We start from the raw sequence: 21,491 nt of genomic DNA on the forward strand, positions 1-21,491 counted from the left end.
GTAATCAGGATGATGATTATTCATAAAGGGGGGTAAGTTTCTAGAAAAACTGTGGTACTGCATCAGTGGGAGAGTATAACAGGGTATTTTAGTATTATCAACTGAGCTGATAATGTAAATTGACCACTGTAAAGAGTTTAAAAGCTGACATTTTGGACATTAGCCCTTGGTCAGTGGTAACACTTGAAACGTCAGCTTTTAAACTCTTTACGGTGGCCAATTTATGTTATCAACTCAGTGGATAATATTAAATTACCCTGATGATTATTCATTTTAGCATGATCAGATTATTTTGCTGCTAGATTATGGAGTTAAATTCAATTCTCACATCCCAACAAAGTTACAAGTTCTTACCTGTCGAGCTGAGCGGAATGTTCGACTTGTGAGATTGACAATGTCGCAGACAATGTCCCAGTTAGGTGTTTGACTTGGAACATTTACAGCAAGATCCAATGGTAATTCTTGCAAGGAATTTACAGCCTTTGAATAGAATTGAAGATAAAAAATTGGCCTTCTGAGTGTGGTTTTCAAGGCAACTTCAGTCTAAAGCTGCTAAAACATGCTTAACCCTTTAACTCCCACATCAAATTTGTAATTCTCCCTCCTCTCTGGACTAACATTAGAAGAATTATTCTTCTAATGTTAGTTCAGAGAATTTAGTGTTGGATCAACTAATTTTCCCTAATTCTATATTTTTCTCTATTCTCATCATTTAGCTGCTTGATATTGTATTGATATTGTAAGGAGAAATTCTGTCTTGGTCACTCATGGGAGTTAAAGGGTTAACACGTCAATAATGGATAGATAAATATTTCAAGGAAGTTGCCACAAATACCTGTAATAAAGCCCAGTCTTCATGGATCAACCATTCTGGAACTCCAGCCCCCTTTAAAGAGATATTTTACAATTGTAAAATTCACAGTACTTAGCTATTTGATAGATCACTCTGCAACTTCTTTAGGGTTGCGCTAATTTTGAGAGAACAAGGTATGGCTGCTAGAGCACTGTGTTCATGCCCTTTTAAAAACCAGTGTGTTGTGTTCTTGAACTAAGCACTCTTATAATCACATTGTCCTTCTTCACCCCAAGAGTACGATGGGTACAGGCAAATTATCACTGAAGACTAACAAAATCTTGAGGGACAACCTGCAGTGGGAAAGCATCCCAGCCAGGGAAGTAAACATACACAGGCAATTCTATTCCTATGATCATCTATCATGTACCTGAGAGTAGTCTGTCTGTTTCACTATACTGGGTGCAACCTGCTGCTTCATTTGTTTCATTTTGGACTTCTTACTTAATGAACTGCGACGAGCTCTTGCAAATGGATCATATCCATTCCTGTCAAATACTGATGTAGGTCGGCTGACACGATCTCTGCAGCATAAGGAAACAAAAAATGAATTAGGAAAAACATTTTCATATGATTTGAGACTTAGGTATTCTCATCTTTTGCTCTTTTGCAATTGACAGGAGAGGAGAGGAGGGGGGGGGGAGAAACACAGTCACAATTAACAAACATTTTATCAAGCAGGAAAAGCATAAACAAACAAAGTGACCAAAAAATGCCAGCAAAATCTTGTATCTGTAGTAAACAACATAATACTGGAAAAATAGAGAAAGCTGAAAAAAAAGATGGATGATTCAAACTAAAATACCTCTCAATAATGACACTTCTATACACAATGACTTACTTGGCAGCTCCCTGAAGTTGATCTCTGAAGTAAACAGTAGACTTATGTACAGTTCTCTTTCCTGTTTGATGTGGCCTGCAGAGCAAATGACACAGTTAGTACTGAGTTGGTCTAAGCTAAGACAAATTTTACAGCACACCACAGGGAAAATCTGAAGGAAGTACAATTTCCACTAAACAGACTGCTAGCATCAAGCAGAAGTTTCATTAAGATTTGGAGCTGAAGCCCACCTGGATTTAACTTGTGCTGAATTCTTCAGATAAAATTTTGAATGCAGCTGAGAAAAGTTGCTTTTACAGCTAATCAACTTGCCTGGTGCCTGGCCCTTAATAAAATCCTTGCTGAAATCTGTACTTCAGTCTAATAGATACTTACTTTGTCAGATAGAGAGGTGGGAGACGGCTTGGAACCATAGGTGATGTCTCATACAAGAATGCCAAAGTTGGGTCCACATATATTTCATCTTGTCCATCCCGGGGTGGGGTGGGTGGAGTCCAGATCTGCAAAAGATAATTCACATTGGACTTGCTTACCCCAATTGGTAAAGTATAGGAAAATATTTTTGAATGTTACTTTGTTTGAAGAACTCTTTCTACATTCTTAGCTTTGTGTTTATGATGTAAAAGAAAATCCACACAGCAGAAAGCATGGAACCCTTTGAATCCCAAGAGTGACTAAAATCTAATTTCTCCTAACAATATCATCTCTGAATTACATAGTTAGGTCATGAGAATAAAGGAAACAACTCCTATTATAGAACCGATTGTCAAACAAATTCTCCCTAACAGCACCTAAGCGAATGAGTGAAGAACAGTATGGGGAATATGTATACTGATGTTTGAGTATAAAGGGTTAATGGTGAAACCAGGGAATGCAAATTAAGTAAGAAAAATGATATGCCAATTCAAAGATTTCAATCTCTGTGCATGCCATAAGCTGTAATCAGTTTTCTAAAATAATTCAAATAGTATGCGCACTCTGATTGGCCATAAAACCATTTTACATGAGTGTATGTAAACACGGTTTTCATACTGAATCTTCTCGCTGAGTTCTCCCTGCTATTTATTTAGCAGTAACTCAGTTTCTTTAAGTTTGTTTTGAGTACAGTAATGGAAGAAGATTTTCCTAATTTTTCTTTGGAGTTTAATTTTCCCAGTATTCAAGAAACAGCCAAAAAGCCAAATGAACAACAACAACAACAAGCATGTCGCTTTCCTTTGTTGCAAGAAGAGGCTCTTTCATTAGTTATTTTATAAAATAAATGTAAAATGGTTTCAGTGTTTACATAGCCTGATGTAAATACTTGGGAGGTTGGGAGAACACTCAATAAGCTGGAAACCACCCCGCTTCGTGTCGTGGTTTCCTATGCTTATCAAGTGTTCAGGCTATGTAAACACGGAAACCATTTTACATTTCTTCAGTGAAATTTCCAACTTTTGAGGAGATTTACAGTAGTAAGTTGTAAGAATGTTGAGGTGACAGAACTTGGTTGTGCTGGTGATCTTTGAACCACTGTTCTAACCAAAGTTGTCTTTATCTGCTAAATGTGTGGTGCATACAAATTCTAAATTATTAAATACTTACTGGCATCTCTTCACCAGTTGCATCATTCACATACACCTGATGGAAAACAATAATGAGAGCTCACTGATTAATTAACCCTTTAAACCATAAGAGTGGCTGGCATCTAATTTATCCCTACAATATCACCCCTGAATCACACATTGAGAATAAAGGAAATGATCACCAATGAAAGGTTTTGATTGGTAAACAAATTCTCTGTGTCAGCACCTAAGGAAATGTAAAAAGAAGAGTATGGAGAAAGTGCATGCTGATTTTAGGATGTAAAGGGTTAATTTCCACCAACGGACAATAAACTGATCTAATATCATCACCAGGCTGCAATTGTTTGAAGAGTGGAGAATGCTACTGATCTAATATTTGTAAAGTGCTCCTCACTGATCCCATTACTTCCATAAGTGATCAAGACAGAGACTTTCTTCTTATAATATCAATACAATATCAAGCACACAAGTGATGAGAAAAGAGCAAAATATAAATTTGGGAACTATTGGTTGATCCAATACCAAATTCTCTCAACTAACTTCATAAGAATTGTATTGCAGACAGTAAGGAGAGTTCCTTACAGGATCTTAAGAATAGAAGGATTAAGAAATATGAAAAACCCTATTTTTCAGTGGCAACTACAATTTTCAAGGAAGTCAAATTTCATTCCAAGCTCTACTATGCAATGTAAAAACCAGAGTACATGTCTAGTGCCAGAGAATTGGTAAGTATATTCAATTGGATAAGAAGTCAAAGTCAAGGAGAGGAAAGGGGTGCTTTGTTTCAAATTTTTTTTCAATAGCAGCTATCATTCATGTGTTTATTTATGGGATGGATCTACTGTATTTCCCAAACTACTGCGTACTACTAAAAGACTGGTCCATTAAGGGTGCTGCCCCAAATAGGAGATATTAAAGAAACAAAGGAGAAGGGCATTATACATCATACTGAAGCCACAAATTTAACTCCAACCATTGTAAAATATATGTGGAAGAAAGGAAATGCTTTCATGATAAAGAAACCAATGAAATACCATGGGAGGTTTTGCACAAGAACATGATACCTTCACAAATTAAGATAACATGTCATTTCCACACTTGAAAAGATCTCCCTTTTTTATGGGGAAACCAAATTTCTTTCCTCCAAAATCTTGAGCAAAATTTCATATCTCCCCCACCCCCCTGCCATGTATTATCTACCAATGTTAAAGAAGGGAGGGGAGGGGAGGGGAGGGGAGTTAAGGATAAGCCAGTAGCTCTGTATAGCTGTTCAGCAAATTTGGTTCCAAAGTGCCTTGAAATGCCTGTCACTTTTCTACCTTCTCTTGATTGGTTGGATGGCGTAAGGCTAGCACATAGTAACAGTGAACCAAAGAATGCTATTCTTGCAAGACCACAGAGATGCATTGTTATGCTCAAGCTAGTGTCAACGAGTTAAGAGAGCTAATGAAAGAGTTCACTGGACTCAGTGTTGTAAAGTAACTCTAAACACAAAAGTTGTTAATCTGGTTGGTTATGCGTTATAATTGTTGCTGTTATTGCAAAGAAAAGGACCAAACACCACATTAATAGAGAAAATATTTCCATCAAAATTAATTCATCAAAATCAATTTAAGCAAGGATGATGCAAAAGATGCTACAGCAGTTTATTCACAGAAAAGCATTTAGAGTTTTGTGCCATGAAAGAGGGTTGGGGAAAGGTACTTCCAGTAGTGCTACTAACAAACACTAACACAACTGCATTAAACTTAAAACTAGCAAACAAGCTAGCCAAAGCACCATCAAAGAAGTAATGATAAGAAGGATTTGATGAAAATGTGGACAAGATAACTTTCATCTTGGAAAGTCCAAGACAACTTTGGACACCAAAAATATAACATTGGCAATGCTAACACTGTACAGCCATCCAAAACCACTGGCAAACATTGAACTAACAAGCTTACTAGGGCTGGTTAATCCAACAGTTTCAAAATATTATACAAATGCCAGCAATCAATCAAGAGAAGATACAAAAAATGACAGACAACCTTTTACATTCAAACATCTTTTTTTATTTGAAAGGTTTGACAGCACTTTTCCTCAACAAAAGCACCAAATTCATACATTTCCATGGTTGGTTCCCTGCATTTAAATTCAATAATTTTGGCAAATGCTTTCCATAAATAACTGCCTACAATGAATGTCTAGTAACTTATTATTTTTGTAAATCTCTTTTACAGGGAATTCCTTGATAAGAAAGAAGGAAATTTTTGAACCACCCTTCCATAATTTTTTAACTGGAAAACTGACCACTGAATAAGTATGCCTTACCTTTTAGAAACATGTTTTACACTTGGGAACAAATGGTCTGTGATTTCTTTGAGAACTAATTTGTTTGATTTTCATCAGCAGGGAGTCTGCAAATTTCTAAGGTTATTCTCACGGGACATTCTCCCACATAACAAGCTTATTTCCTACCAAAGTCAATTTCTCCTTGCACTTTTTCTAGAGCTACTGCAACTACTACTTCTACTGCTTGCTCTAGATGAAGTTCGACTGGTACTGCGACTGTTCCTGACAGCCGCTTGAGCCTCATTACTTTGTGTTTCTGATTTCAAGTTCTTTTTGGCTTGTTTAGACATTAGGGAATTTTTTCCAGAACACTTGCTATTTGCTTTTGATCTACGCAATTTTGATTTATTCTTTTTAACCTGCAAGGATTCCTCTCGTGTGTATGTGTACAAGATTTCATCCTCCTCTTCAGCAGCTCTTTTTTCTTCCTCCTTCTTCAAAGCCTGTAGATGGCCAAGCTCCCAGTCCTTCTTTGCCATTTCCACTTCATCCTGTCAATTGCAAGTTTGGACATAAAGAATACACAATAACCTTTTATTTCTGAACAACACTCCAAGTTGCAACCATTTTGTCCCTGTGGCAACTAGAACAATTTTGGGAACTAAATTTGCAGTTTCAGGAGTTTCATTTAAAGCTTGTTACTGTTGGTCTGCTGTCATGTATAAGACCTTTAACTGCCATCTGTTTAGCTTGTGAGCAGGCTCTCATTTTTGGGTGTCACCTGCTCACTTCTGGACACAGCCGCCTATAACACCATCTACATCCACATCCACTAATGAAAAAAGCTACTGAAACCCTGGGGTGGAGGTCCCCAATTTTGTACCTGTGTTTGCTTGTCACATCATTGCGTCTTAGTGTTTATCATTTGAAGTTTAAGTGAGACAGCTTACCTTAGCTGCTTTGATTTGTTCCAGCGTAATGTAAGCACCAGATGATTCCAAGAACCGAATTGCATATCTTTCCACAGCAGTCATCTTTAGAAAGAATTCAAGAGAATATTAAAATAAACAATAATTCCTACAGTGAGGACTGAAAAATCGTACTGGAAAATGTAAGGTAAAGTTTGCTTGCTTTGCATTTGTTTTTTTGTTAATTTGTTACTTCTTTTGTGAGATTGGGAGAGCACATTGAAATCTGTTCCTCACCTGGCTCTCCAGAGCAGATAGTTCTTCCTCTACTTTGGACTGCTCTTCTTCCTAAAGCAATAAAAAACTTTCCTTAATTTTCTCTTCTTTTACCTGGAATTAAATTAGAAAGTTAGTTGTCCAGATGCTGGGGACTCGTGCTGCAGACTGCTCTTGAGAGTGTAAACCTTACTGGGAACAATGTGCTCCTGCTTGCTCTGACAAAGAGATCACACTTCGACTTTCACCTTTGCAAAAATTATAAGAGCTAGTAATTTGCCCTTATAGAATTCACAACTGATACCCAAGTGTTATGCATGCCTGCCAAACCGGTAGAACAATATTTCAAGAAGCCAGTTTATAATATCATTTCATTGTAGATATCAAATGTCTTAAGCCAACTGAATCACTAGTCACAAAGCCATGCACCGTTACTGTACTTTAGATGTGGTAATTTAAAGAGAATGAATCTCACAAACAAACCTTTCCATCTTCACTCAGGGGGATTCCTTCATCAAATTCTGCTAATTCTGCAGCCTCTTCAGCCTTCGCTCTTGTAGCAGCACAAGCATCCTGTTCATCTTCTGCTTTAAACAATGCCTGCAAGATGGTGTAACAAAGCAATGTAACCTAAACTGACTTCATACATGTAAACAAAGCACATGTATTCTATGTACCTGCTCCAGCAAGTTCTGTGACACTTTTCCAGCTCCAGTCTTGGTGCTACCAACTTCTGCAGTTGTCTCAGACTCTTCTTGAGATTCTTGTGTCACAACTTCGTCAATGGGCTCTGTCTTAGTAATACTAGGCTGAGTGTTAGTAGCTTCAGTAGATGGTTCAATGGTGAAGAGATCCTTTAGTGTAGTCTGCACAATGAAGAATATAAAATTAAACATGAAACACAATTCATACAACTCTTCTATCAGTTGAGAGGTTTATACTTTTTCATCCTTATAAAATTCCATGACTTTCCACAAACTTCTTTGTGACTGTTGTTATGACCCAGGTATAACTAGTTTTGTTGTTTGGGGAGAAAGTCATTCTCTGCCATTTCTGATGACTTTTCAATACAAAAACTCAAGTTCAATGACTTTCCAAGCCTGGAAAATGACACAAAAAATTCCATAAACTTCCGAGTTTCCTGTAACCCAGTTAAACCCTACGGGTAGCTCTGGGAACTTGGCATCATATCAAGGCTATATGTCATGTTTGTGTTAGGAATGTTCACTGACAGTTTCAATCAAGCATACTTTCAGGGAAGCTCCATTACCACATCCTGTGTTAGGCCCAGGTATTTGTAAATTTGACTCTGATAAAAAAGTGACCAAGAGAGTATTTCTCTGTATTATATCAATACAATCAAGTCAAGCAAAAAAGTGTTGAGAATAAAGAAAAATATCAATAGGGGGATTATAATGGATCCGATACCAAATTCTCCAAACTAACATCTCAAGAATTGTATAGCAGACAGTAGAGAGAATTACTATTGACACCTTGGGATTGGAAGGGTTAAATAACCCTGTGGACAGTTTGAAAAAAGTTACAAAACAATAACACACTCAGGAACAGTATCTAGACCTACTTCTTTAAAAAAGGCAGTGGTAAAGTTTCCACCCTCAATAGCAATATCACCCAGCATTCTTTTCTGATTGGCCTTCTTCAGGATGTTTTCCTCTATTGTCCTTTCACTAATCAGTCTGTAGATGTGGACATCTCTGGTTTGACCAATGCGATGACATCTGTCTTGTGCTTGGGCATCCATTGTAGGATTCCAGTCACTGTCATAAAAGATGACCGTGTCTGCACCAGTAAGATTGACACCTAATCCGCCACTGCGTGTGGAGAGGATGAAGCAGAAGATGCGAGTATCAGCATTGAAGCGCTCCATCAAGACCTGTCTTTGCTCCACCCTTGTTGTGCCATCAAGCCTTAGGTAGATGTAACCATGGTAATTTAAAAAGCTCTCTAGAACATCTAGCATCTTGGTCATTTGGGTAAATATCAGTGCCCTGTGAACATCAAGTTGAAATGCAACTATAAGCATCATATTAAATGTCTAAAACAAAAGCCAAATATCAACTTTTATTTGCTTCATAAATCACAAAGAACAAGTTCTGGACTGTGATAAAGTTACATTGCATTACAGAACCTGTCACATCACCACTGACAGATTGGTTTTTACAAAGTAATAGACTATACTACACATGTTGGCAAGATAAATTTATATTCTTTTTACCTGTGCTTTCCAACTTTTAGTCTTCTCAGCAGCAGATCAAGAGTTTGAAGTTTACCTGCGGCAAACAAATTGCACTCATGGATCTTATGCACTGGTTCAAATCAATACAAACAATTCAAGGTGCTAATAAACAAGAGCTACAATTTAAGAATCCCTTGCTTTGATGCTCTTGTTTAGATGTATATGTCCTTACCACAATCATACTGAATAAGACGCACTTCTGGAAACTGCATCTTCAAGCCCCGAGCAATTGGATGCATGAATGACGTCTTGGGCATCAGTTCACCGTGAAGAGTTTCCTCAAGGTTTTGCATCTTTGACAAGTAGGAGGGGGGAGGGTGGGATGTATGTAGTTTGATGGGAGGAGCTTCCACAGATGGTATAGCAAACACAAACCTGACAAGAAAAAAATCAGTGGTTGAATAACCTCTGGCAGCATTTTACCACAGAAGTCTACCTATTTCTGCAGTTCATAATAAAGTTGGCAGCTCAGAACTTCTATATTATCAGGGTCAATCAAAAACACGGACCTTGAAGTATAGTACTCATCATAATTATGCTGTTCCTTGATCTGACATATTTTTCTTGAATAAATTAAAGAATAGTTTTGAGACATGAGTTTTTTTACTTATGTTTTTTTGTTTGTTTCTAATTTCTAATTTTTGCTGAAACTGTCTGAGAATTCCTCAGATTCCTCAATAGCCAGTACTAAACAATAAACTGCTTGAAAACACAATAAAAAAATTAATCAGAAAAGTATCCTTTTACCTAGTAATCTAGATTTTTTTTCAAGACAGCTTTGAAATAATTCTGGTGTTATAATATTGGTGAGCCAAAAAAATGAAAACACACATGGAATTTTACCTGCTAAAAATATCGTTCATTTCTGTCACTCGATCTACTGGAGTTTTCAACATGTTTGTTAAATATTCAGAATGTTTAACTATACTCCACACATCCTTAACTATAGACACGGCCTGCACCAAATCTGGTCCATAGACTGGTTGTGCTTGAGAATGACGACTGTTGACCCGTACAATACGCACAAGCTTCTGCTTTCTTTCCTTGAGCCTTTTTTCAGCAAGATTCTCCTAGGAAGGCAAATTTAACAAAGTCAATTCCAGTTCTAACTTTTTCTTTTCTTTAGTAACTAAAACTGTTCTTTCAATCTTTGTCAGCTCAGAACTTCAAGTTTTATCACAGATTTACTCTCAACAACACGGACCTGAAGTTTCACTCATCACACGCTGACAAGAAACCACTAGTCACTCCCCTTTGTTCAACCTCACCACTGCTGCATGGAAGTGACTAGCATCTAATTTCTCTTTAGATTATTACACCTGAATCACACATTAGGGTAAAAAAAATAAAGGAAAGACCGCCAACAACTTCCATAACAGTACCATAAGAAATGTATGATGGACAAAATTTGTCTGAACGATTTGCAGGTAAAATCAGATATCAGAATCAGTGCCTTTCATTCCATTTAGGGTTGTGAATAGTGCTTCCACACTGGAAGAGCCCCTTCATAGCAAAGACTAGCTTTGACACTAAAACATACCAAGAAAAATGGTGAATCTTTGTTAGCCTGGGTGACAGCAGGAAGTGTTGTTTTACTTTCTAGGGCAATTCTCTTTGTTGGAGACACTGGTTTGGGTTCAGGATGAGGAAGGGGAAGTCTACTAGCTACACCATCTTGAACAGTTTGCCCTACTGGTGCTCGATTCTGAGCTGCTGGAAAGCTTGCAATACCAGGGACAGATGGATGTGACTCTACAGCAACACCAGTAGCAGAAGGAACTGAAGCTGACCAGGGTGACTGCCCTACTGCCATATGCTGACGCTGAGATTCATAGCCTGCTCCAGGTCCTGGATAGGGTGGAGGAGGGGGCATTTCCCTTCCATATCCAGACAAAAGTATCCTAGATGCAGGAAAGCCCGTCGGGACACCAGCACTATGCCGTGTTGGGTGGCTGTGAGGCTGTTGTCCTTCAGGAGTCCCAGGCGGCATTCTTCCAGGTAATAATCCACCAAAACCTGGGCGTTGTGGATGGTCTTGAGACCGCCCTGGAGGAATGCCATATGGAATAGCACCGGGAGTGTATGTTGGATGCACTCTGTGTTGTTGATGAGCAGAGTAAGGAGGAGGGGGAACATGTGGCATGTGCTGTCCACTTGGATGAATACTGTTAGATATCTCTGTCTTGACACCACCTAATGGAAGCACAGGATGGCCAGAAAATGAAATCCTGCGAGGTTTTGCCAGAGGGACCAGCCGCCTGACTGGTTCAGGGTGAGAGTCTATTTCTATAATCATTTTTGCAGGTGTTTGAAGAGTTTGTGAACGAAAAGCTGCATAGCTTGTCACTGTTCTTTCAATGTCTGCTACACACAAGTTCAAGTAACCAAAGCTGACATGCTTGAGGGGGTTATAATCCAGAGCTCTAAGCACCAATGATGCAGTGTAGAACTCAATGCCTTCCATGTAGAATGGTGAAACTGTTGGTCTTGGTTCAAACAAGTCAGGATGATTACAAACCTGAAGGAGTATGTGGCACAAAGTATCAGTAAGTAACAAGGGAACTTCATGTGAGAGCCAAAATAAATTACAGCTTTGTGTACATGCTTTTGATGCCACAATTGGCTTGTCTTTGTGAAAGTAATCCTGAAGAGGAATTTTTGTGGGTGATGTTTGAAGACATCATCAGAGTCAAGTGCCTCTGTGATCAAATAACTCTAACAATGACTTCCAAACAAGTTGTCAATACAAGGCTGTATGTCTGTCAGAAACACTGACCACAGTCCTTTTAAGGCTACATACTATACCCTGCATGATCAACTGATACCCCCCCTCCCACTAATAAGTGGTTTAATAAAATAGATATTTATTTAACTTATTTTGTTGGACATTTTATACTAAAATGTTTGTTACCTTTCTCAGCTGCATGAGAATATTAATAACACTGAGAAAGTGACCAGACTCTAAGGTTTCCTTTGTCCTGAAACAAAGTGAACAAAACATAATTTACAATGATTCCCTAATCACAAGACAAAGTGCTGCACGTCACTACTCAATAAACATCTGTAACAATGTTGTTCCCAACAGGAACAGTTGAGTTGTACAGTGTACATGTCAGAGGGTTTTATAGCAGCTTCTTCTCTTGGCCGCAAGTGACAAAATCTAATAGTTAGCAGTGAACCTTGGCTCAAAAACAGTTGTCCATGTACAGATCTTAAATCCACAACCAAAGTATTCATTCAACTCATAGAAAATACAAGCAACAGTCCAACTCTTGCCACAATTGACACTTGTAAGTAAACTGGAAGGAAAACCAGTAGCAGAAAGTTAGGCCATGGCTCCACAGCACTTCCACTTCAACCCATGTATTTCAGATGTCAGACACAGACATTTAAAACTTTAACTCCCAAGATCTGATTGTTAGTCACCCCCTCTGACTGCTTCAACTTTTCTTTGTAAATCAGTTACAAGAATTTGGTGTTAGATAGTGCCCACAACTTCTACCTGATAAGTGTGAGTATTCCCATTACCTATTTGTTGGATAATGCATGAATAATATATAGAGAGAAATTAAATGTTAACCACCTCTAAAGTTAAAGTAGAAACCTAAATTCTTCTTTCAATTAAACTTTTAGCAGAACTTTCAGTCACAGTTCAAAATTTGCAGGACAAGATAATTCTTCATTACCTAAAGGTCTTGTGGGCAAAGGTTTCTTTTTTTTTTATTTTCATTACAGAACTCACTTAGTCCTGGACATGAAGTCATCATAGAGATAGCGCTGTCTCTTAGACAAGCGGCAGCGGATCAAGTGTTCATATTTCTTGGGCATCTGGGTTTCTACCTCCAGCTTCAGTCTTCTCAGCAAAAAGGGTCTTAGAACCTATAAATGTTAATGGAGAATCAAGACATCAAGTCCACAGTACTACAAACACACACCCATACACAAAACACAGGTACTCCTGTGGTGAAGAGTATGTACCTCTCGACAGGAACCACTGAATGGTTGAGTGTTACCTTTCAGTGGGTTTTAGAAGAGTATCATGCTCTTGGCCAAGCGAAATTATCACATAACAACCACTGCTATGCAATATTGGATTGGATGGCCCCTTACTAATAACAAGTGTACATCAAAACACACAAAAAGATCTGGCTGCATGGTAATAAGCAATCTTTTGTACTTGGATAATCACCTGACAAAAATCTACAGTACTGCTTAAAAGTAAGTTGACAGTCCTTCAATCCTTGATTCCCTGCTCTTAAGCCTCAATTCTCAGTCCTTGATTTTCACTCCTTCATTCTCATAACCCTTTAACTCCTTGATCAAATTTGTTATTCCCCTACTGTCAACCATACAATTCTTATATTGTCAGTTCAGATAATTTAGTATTGGATCAACTAATTATCCCCAAATTGATATTTTTCTTTATTCTCATCACTTATCTGGTTGATATTGTATTGATATTGTAAGGAGAAATTCTGTGTTGGTCACTCATGAGAGTTAAAGGGTTACATTTTGAGGATCCAAAATCGAGTTTGCATCTAGACTATTGACTTACTTTTGAGTAGTACTGTACAAACAGAGACAACTATTAACAATACATTGAAAGCACCGATGTTTCTGAGTACAATACTCTCGTGTGGTGCAAATGAATGATTTCTCGTTAGAAAAGTGAAGCCTTGCACATTGTTTCCCCACAGTTCTTAACCAGTCAAAAAGCACTGGAAGCATTTGCATTCACATCTTGCAACTGTCTTTAGTTTCAAGGCATCTATGCTTAAGCTTGTCTATCACAGTTCATGTACACCAGAAGTATTTGTATTTATGCCAGGTTGTCACCCATGGCTTCAAAGCACCTAAACTTAAACCTGCAAATGACAGTTTAGGGAGACCAACCTTATGAAGCCTTTTGATAAGTCCTTCATTGTACTCCCTACTCCCTTCAATCATGCCAGACAGAGGATTTGAAAACCATTCTTTGAAATCTTTGTGAGACTGGAAAACATGTGGCATTAGGAAGTGCATAAGTGACCAAAGCTCCATCAAACTGTTCTGAAGGGGAGTCCCTGTCAAGAGTAGTCTGCAGTGGCTATTGAAGTTAAGAAGATACTGCCACCTTTGGGACTTGAAGTTCTTGATGTTTTGAGCCTAAACCAGGATTACCATGAATTAAACAAACAATAAGTCAAAACATCAAACAGTAAATGGTTTGAACTCAGGAGTAGCATTGCATTTTGTAGCCTGATTATTTAGGGTTGAAGAAACATCAGTCATAACTACCGACAACAGTCCTTCTCAGGACTACTCTCACCCCAACAACCAGACTACACAATCAGCTATGGATGAAACAAACAACAATGGCAGTCTTCACGGAAAAAGGAAAATCAAACTAAGGTTTACATATTAATCACCTCATCTAGAATGAAGTATTTCCACTTCTTTCTGCGGAAAGCCTGATGATCTTGAATGACCAGCTTGTATGATGTGATACAAACATGAAAAGCATTTGGTTTTGTCCAACCCTGAAGCAATAAAAAGTTTTTGTAATCATATTTGTATTAAATGGTATATCACATAAAATGAGAAGTACTGAAACTTTATCTTTGCTTCTTGATCCTAGTGAATTCGTCTAAAGAAAATAAAAACCTGAGAACTCAAATTAGTATACTGTGCATGAGGGATCTCCTTAGCAAATGCAGAACCAAATTAGTGTGATCATTTTTTCTTTTAAGGAATGGATATATAAAGACATTGACAAACACACCTGTCTCTTAGCTTTCCTCTCTTTTTGATTGCCATAATAAGTCAAGATTTTAAATCCAGGACACCATTTCTTGAACTCCAATTCCCAGTTCAGCATCACAGATGTGGGAACCACAACCAAGTGAGGACCCCAAACACATTTCTCACAAGCCAGGTGGGCAAGCAGTGCAATCGTTTGGATAGTCTTTCCCAAACCCATCTCATCTGCAAGGATGCCATTAAGGTGCTTTTCATGCATAGTCACCAGCCAGTCTAGGCCGATAAGCTGATATTCTCTAAGAACACCTCGCAGCAGGAATGGCACTTTGGTTTTAATCTGAAACAAGAAGTCCAAAAAGCAGTATAGGCAGGTTATTTAAACAAAGTGATGGTGTTGTTTGGCAAAACTGTGCTACATATCATCTTCAGCTCTGCAAACTGTTTAATCAAACATCTATTTTTATAACCAATACTGGGGAAAGGAGGAGGGGGTTGGTGGGAGGAAACTTAAAATTCATCATTTTACTTCAAATAGCCTAGTCATAGAGAAACCTTGAAGCCAAAGATGGTCTTGAAACTACCCCCCTTGGTGGGATTTATTCAATTTACAGCCCTTTTTTTTGTCTTCATGTAACATAACAGAGTACATTCAACAATAGTCTGATCCTTACATCAGTTGTTTCTAAAGTGAATCCTCGAGGTTGCAAGCTCTGTGCTGTTGCTGCAGCATCTGTCAATTCTTGGTCTGGATCAGAATCTGCATTCTGCAGAATACAACAAAACAAATTCAGCCACTTGCATTTGCATAGTTACTCAGCTGGCAATAGTTGGGCTCCATATGCAAAGAGAACCTTTTGTACAGAAAAGCACCTCTTTTATCGCTTCTGCAAACCTCACATCTAGGGAGAAAACACACCTGTGATTCACTGGCTCCATCTTTCTCTTGTTGCACAAGGTATTCTGTTCCCTCAGTATCACTCAACTCTACAAGGAACAAAAATATCAACTATTAAAGGGACTGCTAACCTTGCAAAAGTTACACTTCATACCCACCTTCATCAGATGATTCTTGTGAACTCTCCTCTTCAGTCTGTAAATCTGTAGATTCATTCTCAGCAGCACTATACATCTTCATCAATTCCTCAATGGGCATCTCACCTGAGATGAGAAAATTTCCAGATATTCTTACACAAAGACAGCAGAAGTACACAGATAAGATATTAAGTACCTTGATGATAAATTGACACAGTGAAGCATAAAAATCAATAACAAAAAAGCCACACATGTTGCAATAATTGTATTGATTTTAAGTTAGTTTAGCCCCAAACTTTCATCTTTTCCTCATTTCATGAATGAATAACACTAGGAAAAAGATACTTAAGTAGCTAATCACTTTTTTTTTCCCAAATAGTTATTTTTCACTGAATGGGAAGTTTCTCTGAGGGCAAAGCAAAAAGATTGGAACAATGATTAGGATGAGTTTAATATTAATTTAAAGCTATATTGATATCATGTAGCTACCGACAGGAACCACTAACATGTGAGTTACAAAATGCCAATGGGTTTTATAGCAGCATTGAATTTTGGCCACGATTTGCAAAACCTAAGGCTAAGGAAATTCCTCAGGGAACAAGCAAATGGCCATTCAGAAAGCAACTTGTATAGCTTTCCTCAAATAAAAACTTTTAGAGCCCTGCACCCTCAATTTCTGGGATCAATGTCAGTACCTGAGCAACCGCACACCTACCCCTTCCCTGACCCAATAACAGTCAACTGATAGCAAGTTATGGTAACTTTTGGGTCAGGGGAGAGGTAGCTGAGCAGTTGTTCAGATACTGACATTGATCCAATTTCTGAGGCATAAGCCTTCAGACACCTGTGTTTCTATTAAGACCAGGGGAAGATATGTATACTTTCATAAGCTCCTGACAGTATGGGATACCTTCCTTCTGGAGATTATCAATTTCACTTTTGTGATCATCTCCTTCCTCCAGCTGTTCCTCCTCTTCTAATGTCTGTTCATCGTCTTCTGTGCCTCCTTCTGTCATCACAAAGTCTTCATCAGCTTCAGCAACTTCTCCACTTCCACTGGCATTCCTATATATCATAGTTTCAAATTGAATAATGTCAAAAAAAGAGTTGAATGTTCTTCACAACTCTTAATCTATTGACAGTATCTTACTGTATGTTTGGGTTGAATACAAATTTGATGAGACAAAATCGGAGCAAGGGTTTCTGTGAGTGTAAAAGGGATGAATAAAAAGGATCTCTTTAGAAGCTGATGAATAAAGGGAGCAAGTTTCTAAAGGAAATGTAGCACTGTGTTGGTGGAGATATTACAAGATAATTTGGTTTACCAACTGAGTTGATATTGTAAATTGGCCACTGTAAAGAATTTATAAAGCTGATGTTTCGAGCATTAGCCCTTTGTCAGAGGTTGAAGGACTAAAGCTTGTCATCAATTCAGACAAAAAACAAAATCAACTCAGTTGTTAAACTAAACCACAATATTTGAAGCTCCTTGCTGTCCTACTCTGCTCATCTTTGGTGGTTACACATTATAACACACATGTTGGCAATAACTTCTCCAAACAAACGAAACACAACTACGAATATATCAGAGAAGACAACTTAACATGATGTATGGTAAGTTAGTATCAATTGCAGATTAAAAGTTTTACTTGATCTTTGTTGTATCCTGTTTTTCTTTAGGTTCTTCCTCTTCGTCATTGTCCCCTTCAACATCCACTTCTACATCACTATCATCACTTTCTTTGCTGAAATTTTGGAAATCAAAATCGAAAAAAGGAATGTCAGCATGAGAGTACTACTGATTGATTGTGAGGCATCGTCATCCAGTTGAGAGTAGTCCTGAAAAAGACTGTTGTTGCTAGTAGTAACTGAAGTTTTGACAACTGAGTAAAAGACATTTTAAGAGTCAAATAAATCTTTGAACTAACATATCCAAGATTTTGCACCAGAGCAAGGGAGCTATTCATGCATATGCACAATGCACAAGGATATTTAATTTGCTTCTCTTAAAGGACAAAAAAATTTAACTTGTAAAGGGAATCACTATCTGTCTGGAAAAAGAAGTGTTTCACAACTTACTTGTCACTCTTCATCTATCTTTTTATAATTCTCATGGCAAGCTACTTAATTTTTTTCTTGTTTTTCATAAGAATGCAATGAATCTCATCTGACTTATTTTTTACCTTGACCCCTCACTTTCATCCTCAGCCGATGAATCTTCACCATCTTCAGAGCCATCTTCATCACTTCTCTCTTCTAACATTTCTGGTGGCAAGCTCTCCAGAAGTTTTTCCAAGGGAATCTCGCTTTCTTGTCTTAACAAGTCAAGCTCATTTTCTCTTGAGGCAGATTCTTCATGTGCCTCTTCAATTTCAATTGTTTCTTCATCATCATCAGCTTCCTTAGTAAGTTCAAATTCACTGTCACCACCTGTTTCAGGTTTGGATGAGACAGGGGAAGAGGGACCAGTGGACCCTCCAGAGGCATGACCACTGGATGGTGGAACAGCAAGACTCTCTGCTAACCAGGAAGAATATTTCTCTGTCTGATCTACAATGAAATTTAGCTGTAGATCTAGAGCTTTCTTTCTGTTCTCCTCTAATCTGCTCTGAACCTTGTATTGAACCACCTTAAAGATAAAAATTTCACTTCAAAAAGTCTTCCCAAACATACCCTCCATTGGGAATAAGAAAACTCTTTGCTTGCCCTTTTTCTGGCTTGAAAAAACCAACAACAACAATGCTCTGCTATAAGATTGTATCATCTTCTTGTTTTTTTCTTTTCTGAACTTGGATGTAAATGCAAAAGATATGTTCTACAGATGTAGCAAACATGAAAAAAATTATTTTCATTCCATGGTAATTTGAAAATGCGTGGATTGTTAAAGGAAAATATGCTCAACCCCTGGAGAACCCTTAACACATCTCAATACAAAAGAGCAAAGGAAAAAACCTTTTCAACTGAACCCCAGAATTGCTTGATTTCTTTGGCAATGCTTGCTGCAATTTTTCGGAGACGGACAGATTCCTCCTTCTCTGCTTTCACTTCTTTGCTTCTCTGCTCCTGGTGGTATTTCAAGACTGCTCTGGACAGCTGTGAGAAGAGATGCTTATTTAAGTAGCAGTGGATAATGATTAGTGCAGAAATCGCCAATCACTGAAGTCCCACCCCAAATTTTTCATGCCCAAATCTAGGGGAAAAATCTTTGTTAAGGTATGATAGAACCTAATAAGATATGACAAATAAATTATTTCACTATCAAAAAGAAAGTTGCTGTAGAGCTTAATTTGTCATTCAAAGTACATTCTGAAGGTAGGTTACACTGTTGGTTTGATTTCCATCCAGATTAACCCTTCTCACTTATATAAAGTGGTAATATGAGAGTAAAAGGCTCCTGAGAGATGTTTGAGCAAGGGACAATGCTGAAATGCGAGCCAGAAGTAAAAAGCACAAAATTTAAGACTCAGGGACTCCATAAATTTTATACTAGGTGGGACTCCTAAAGATCTACAGTCTAAAAAAGCACACCTTCTTGCAAATGCCTCTTTTCCATCTTCTTTCTTGTAAAAAGTCAGTTGCTAGCCACTGCATTTCCTCCAAGAGATAATCCCAATGCGCTTTGCATCTTGTCATTTCCTGCACTTTGGGAAGGCGGGATAAAGCCCAGAGACCTTCCTTACGAAGTTCAGAAACTCTCTTGAGAACTTCAGCCTCCTTTTTAGCTTCAACTGCAATATCCTCTTGAGAGATAAATGAATGTTGCTCAAGTACAGATGTTAAAGACTGACTTCTTGTGTTCAAAGTTGATTTTGCTCCATGAGAAAGCAAAGTAGGTCCATTAGCAATTGCTGGGTTAGAGACTCCTGCATGTGGTATATTTACACCTGGCGTATGATTAGGTGTTGGTGTAACATTTGTAGAGTCACTTCCAAAATGATTGCTACTATGGCCTTGTGTAATGTGTGGTTCTAATGGAGGATTTGGTAAAGATAATGATCGTGAATATGGCGGAACTGAACTGCCCACATTCGACCTTGGAATAGGTTGGTTTCCAGTAAAAGGAGAAACATTAGGTGCAATTCCTTCAGTAACTGATAGCTGTGATTTGAAACTTGGATTTCCACTAAAATTACTGGGAACTGCTTTGCGTGGATCAAGACCTGCTTGCTCATAAACCTGTCTCTGTAGTGAGGTGTAGTTGGTAGGATTACTAGACTCAGATTGTTGCTGCGGCCACTTGAATAGCCTAGGTGACGCTGTCATTGGTGATAGTGTAGGATTTGTACCAGACGCATCATCTAAACGATTAGAATTAAAAAATGCTTGAAATGCTGGGTTTGGTCTTTTCTTCCACAACAAGAAATCCATCATATTTCCTCCAGTTTGAAGAAAGCAGAGCTCTTGGAGTTTTTCGCGATAATTAGCTTTTAATGTTTCAAGTTCTCCATTATAATAACTAATGATAAACTGCCGCAATTTTGTCATTTCTGAAAACTCCCCTCCTAGCACAGTAGATTTTTCTCCTACTCTACTTGGAATTCCAAGAGTTCTACTAACATTCAGAGCAGCATGAGGATTCATAGAACCCTGGGGACTTGCCACAGACTGAGTTCGAGATGTTGCTGCACCAGGTGACAACTGATTTGGAAATGCTGCTGGACTCTGAAGTGTTGGGGTTCTGTGAGGGGTATTATATCCAAGATGGTGAATGGTTCCTCCAGGAGAGTGTCCGCCTCCACTGTAAACAAATTGCTGTTCTCTTGGGCTTGGAAAATCCGGAAATTTAGGTTCAGAAGAATACGGTATTGGAAAGTTTGGATCTGCAGGACTTAACTGTGACGTATCAGCTAAGCCAGGATAAAAGTCAGGAGTTTTTAATGCAGTGCCTCTTGGGCTTACTGAGCCTGGTCCATGAGAAAGAGTGTATGTAACACTACTGGGTGTTGCACAGGAGGGCGTAGCAGGAGGTGCTGAAGGAGAAGGTGCTGGAGATACATACATAGGAGATGAAGACGGGTAATGTGAAGGTGAAACTACAGAATGAGGAAATGGAGATCTTGGAGAGAGTTCTCCTGTTGATCCTACAGGTTGACTAAAACTTCTCTGGAAATGGTGAGGGAAATTTCGATGAGGACTAACAGGTTGAGTGGAGCGAGTTGGACTTGGAGCTGTTCCAGCCCCATGAGGTCCCATATAGTGGAATGACCTTTCCGAATATGGTGAGGTTGGTACATTTTCTGGCACGTTGCTGTGAAGTCTTTCCGAGTCGTGAGAAGGTGTCCTGCGAGCTTTTCTGCGCGGAGTTTCATCGTGATATTGCGACGATTCGCTCGTTCGTCGCATCATTTTAACTCCTTGAGATGCTTGTTTGACATAATATTCCTATTCCTTAAGAGAGGTGGCAAAAAGATCCTGCAAGAGGAAATGCCATTTTATGTCAATTTCATACGAGGCAGAGCATGCGCGATTCTGCCGCCATATTGTTTTCCCTAACCGACAACGGCTAATGCTACATTTACAAAATTGGTGACCTTAACTAAACCATCCGCTTAAAATTTACCTACACCTTCCTCCATCATTAATGTTCTGATAATTCCATGTGGTTTTGGAGGCGTATTACGACCTCTTTCGTGTGAAAATTTTGAGAAATTGCCCTCTCAAGCCTCATAAAATTTTCCCTACAACGACAGGCTTGATATGCGCTATAACAGTACACCACCCAAGTGCATTATGGGTGCATCATCATAAA

At 38.4% G+C, this 21,491-nt stretch overlaps 1 protein-coding gene and 2 non-coding genes across 5 annotated transcripts in view; all 3 read right to left on the bottom strand.

Moving 5' to 3' along the window:
* Positions 1-21,480, bottom strand: part of LOC113680978 (chromatin remodeling protein domino) — a 29,926-nt gene extending 8,446 nt beyond the window's left edge. For 2 of the 3 annotated variants that reach the window (XM_089190391.1, XM_089190389.1), the window contains exons 1-30: positions 21,303-21,480; positions 19,271-21,154; positions 18,695-18,835; positions 17,926-18,371; positions 17,392-17,487; positions 16,653-16,807; positions 15,764-15,868; positions 15,627-15,694; positions 15,382-15,474; positions 14,733-15,047; positions 14,380-14,490; positions 13,865-14,116; positions 12,714-12,850; positions 11,883-11,949; positions 10,512-11,489; positions 9,815-10,041; positions 9,144-9,346; positions 8,951-9,005; positions 8,297-8,723; positions 7,392-7,580; positions 7,198-7,314; positions 6,736-6,786; positions 6,481-6,564; positions 5,950-6,081; positions 3,279-3,314; positions 2,070-2,194; positions 1,695-1,769; positions 1,224-1,377; positions 836-886; positions 355-480 (exon numbers count right to left, since the gene is read on the bottom strand). In XM_089190391.1, the coding sequence (XP_089046517.1) occupies positions 355-480; positions 836-886; positions 1,224-1,377; positions 1,695-1,769; positions 2,070-2,194; positions 3,279-3,314; positions 5,950-6,081; positions 6,481-6,564; positions 6,736-6,786; positions 7,198-7,314; positions 7,392-7,580; positions 8,297-8,723; positions 8,951-9,005; positions 9,144-9,346; positions 9,815-10,041; positions 10,512-11,489; positions 11,883-11,949; positions 12,714-12,850; positions 13,865-14,116; positions 14,380-14,490; positions 14,733-15,047; positions 15,382-15,474; positions 15,627-15,694; positions 15,764-15,868; positions 16,653-16,807; positions 17,392-17,487; positions 17,926-18,371; positions 18,695-18,835; positions 19,271-21,088 (6,834 nt within the window). In that variant the 5' untranslated portion in view covers positions 21,089-21,154; positions 21,303-21,480. The remainder of the gene's footprint in view (positions 1-354; positions 481-835; positions 887-1,223; positions 1,378-1,694; positions 1,770-2,069; positions 2,195-3,278; positions 3,315-5,949; positions 6,082-6,480; positions 6,565-6,735; positions 6,787-7,197; positions 7,315-7,391; positions 7,581-8,296; positions 8,724-8,950; positions 9,006-9,143; positions 9,347-9,814; positions 10,042-10,511; positions 11,490-11,882; positions 11,950-12,713; positions 12,851-13,864; positions 14,117-14,379; positions 14,491-14,732; positions 15,048-15,381; positions 15,475-15,626; positions 15,695-15,763; positions 15,869-16,652; positions 16,808-17,391; positions 17,488-17,925; positions 18,372-18,694; positions 18,836-19,270; positions 21,155-21,302) is intronic. The other variant, XM_089190390.1, reaches the window with a different exon arrangement.
* LOC113681060 (small nucleolar RNA SNORD18) lies at positions 9,436-9,507 on the bottom strand. The gene has a single exon (XR_003447141.1). It is a non-coding gene; the product is annotated as a small nucleolar RNA SNORD18 (small nucleolar RNA).
* On the bottom strand, positions 10,126-10,200 carry LOC149036896 (small nucleolar RNA SNORD18). Its single transcript, XR_016182057.1, has one exon. It is a non-coding gene; the product is annotated as a small nucleolar RNA SNORD18 (small nucleolar RNA).
* Positions 21,481-21,491: the final 11 nt, after the last annotated feature.

The sequence above is a fragment of the Pocillopora damicornis genome, chromosome 12, assembly GCF_964200805.1.
Source record: "Pocillopora damicornis chromosome 12, jaPocDami1.2, whole genome shotgun sequence".
NCBI classification, from domain to species: domain Eukaryota; kingdom Metazoa; phylum Cnidaria; class Anthozoa; order Scleractinia; family Pocilloporidae; genus Pocillopora; species Pocillopora damicornis.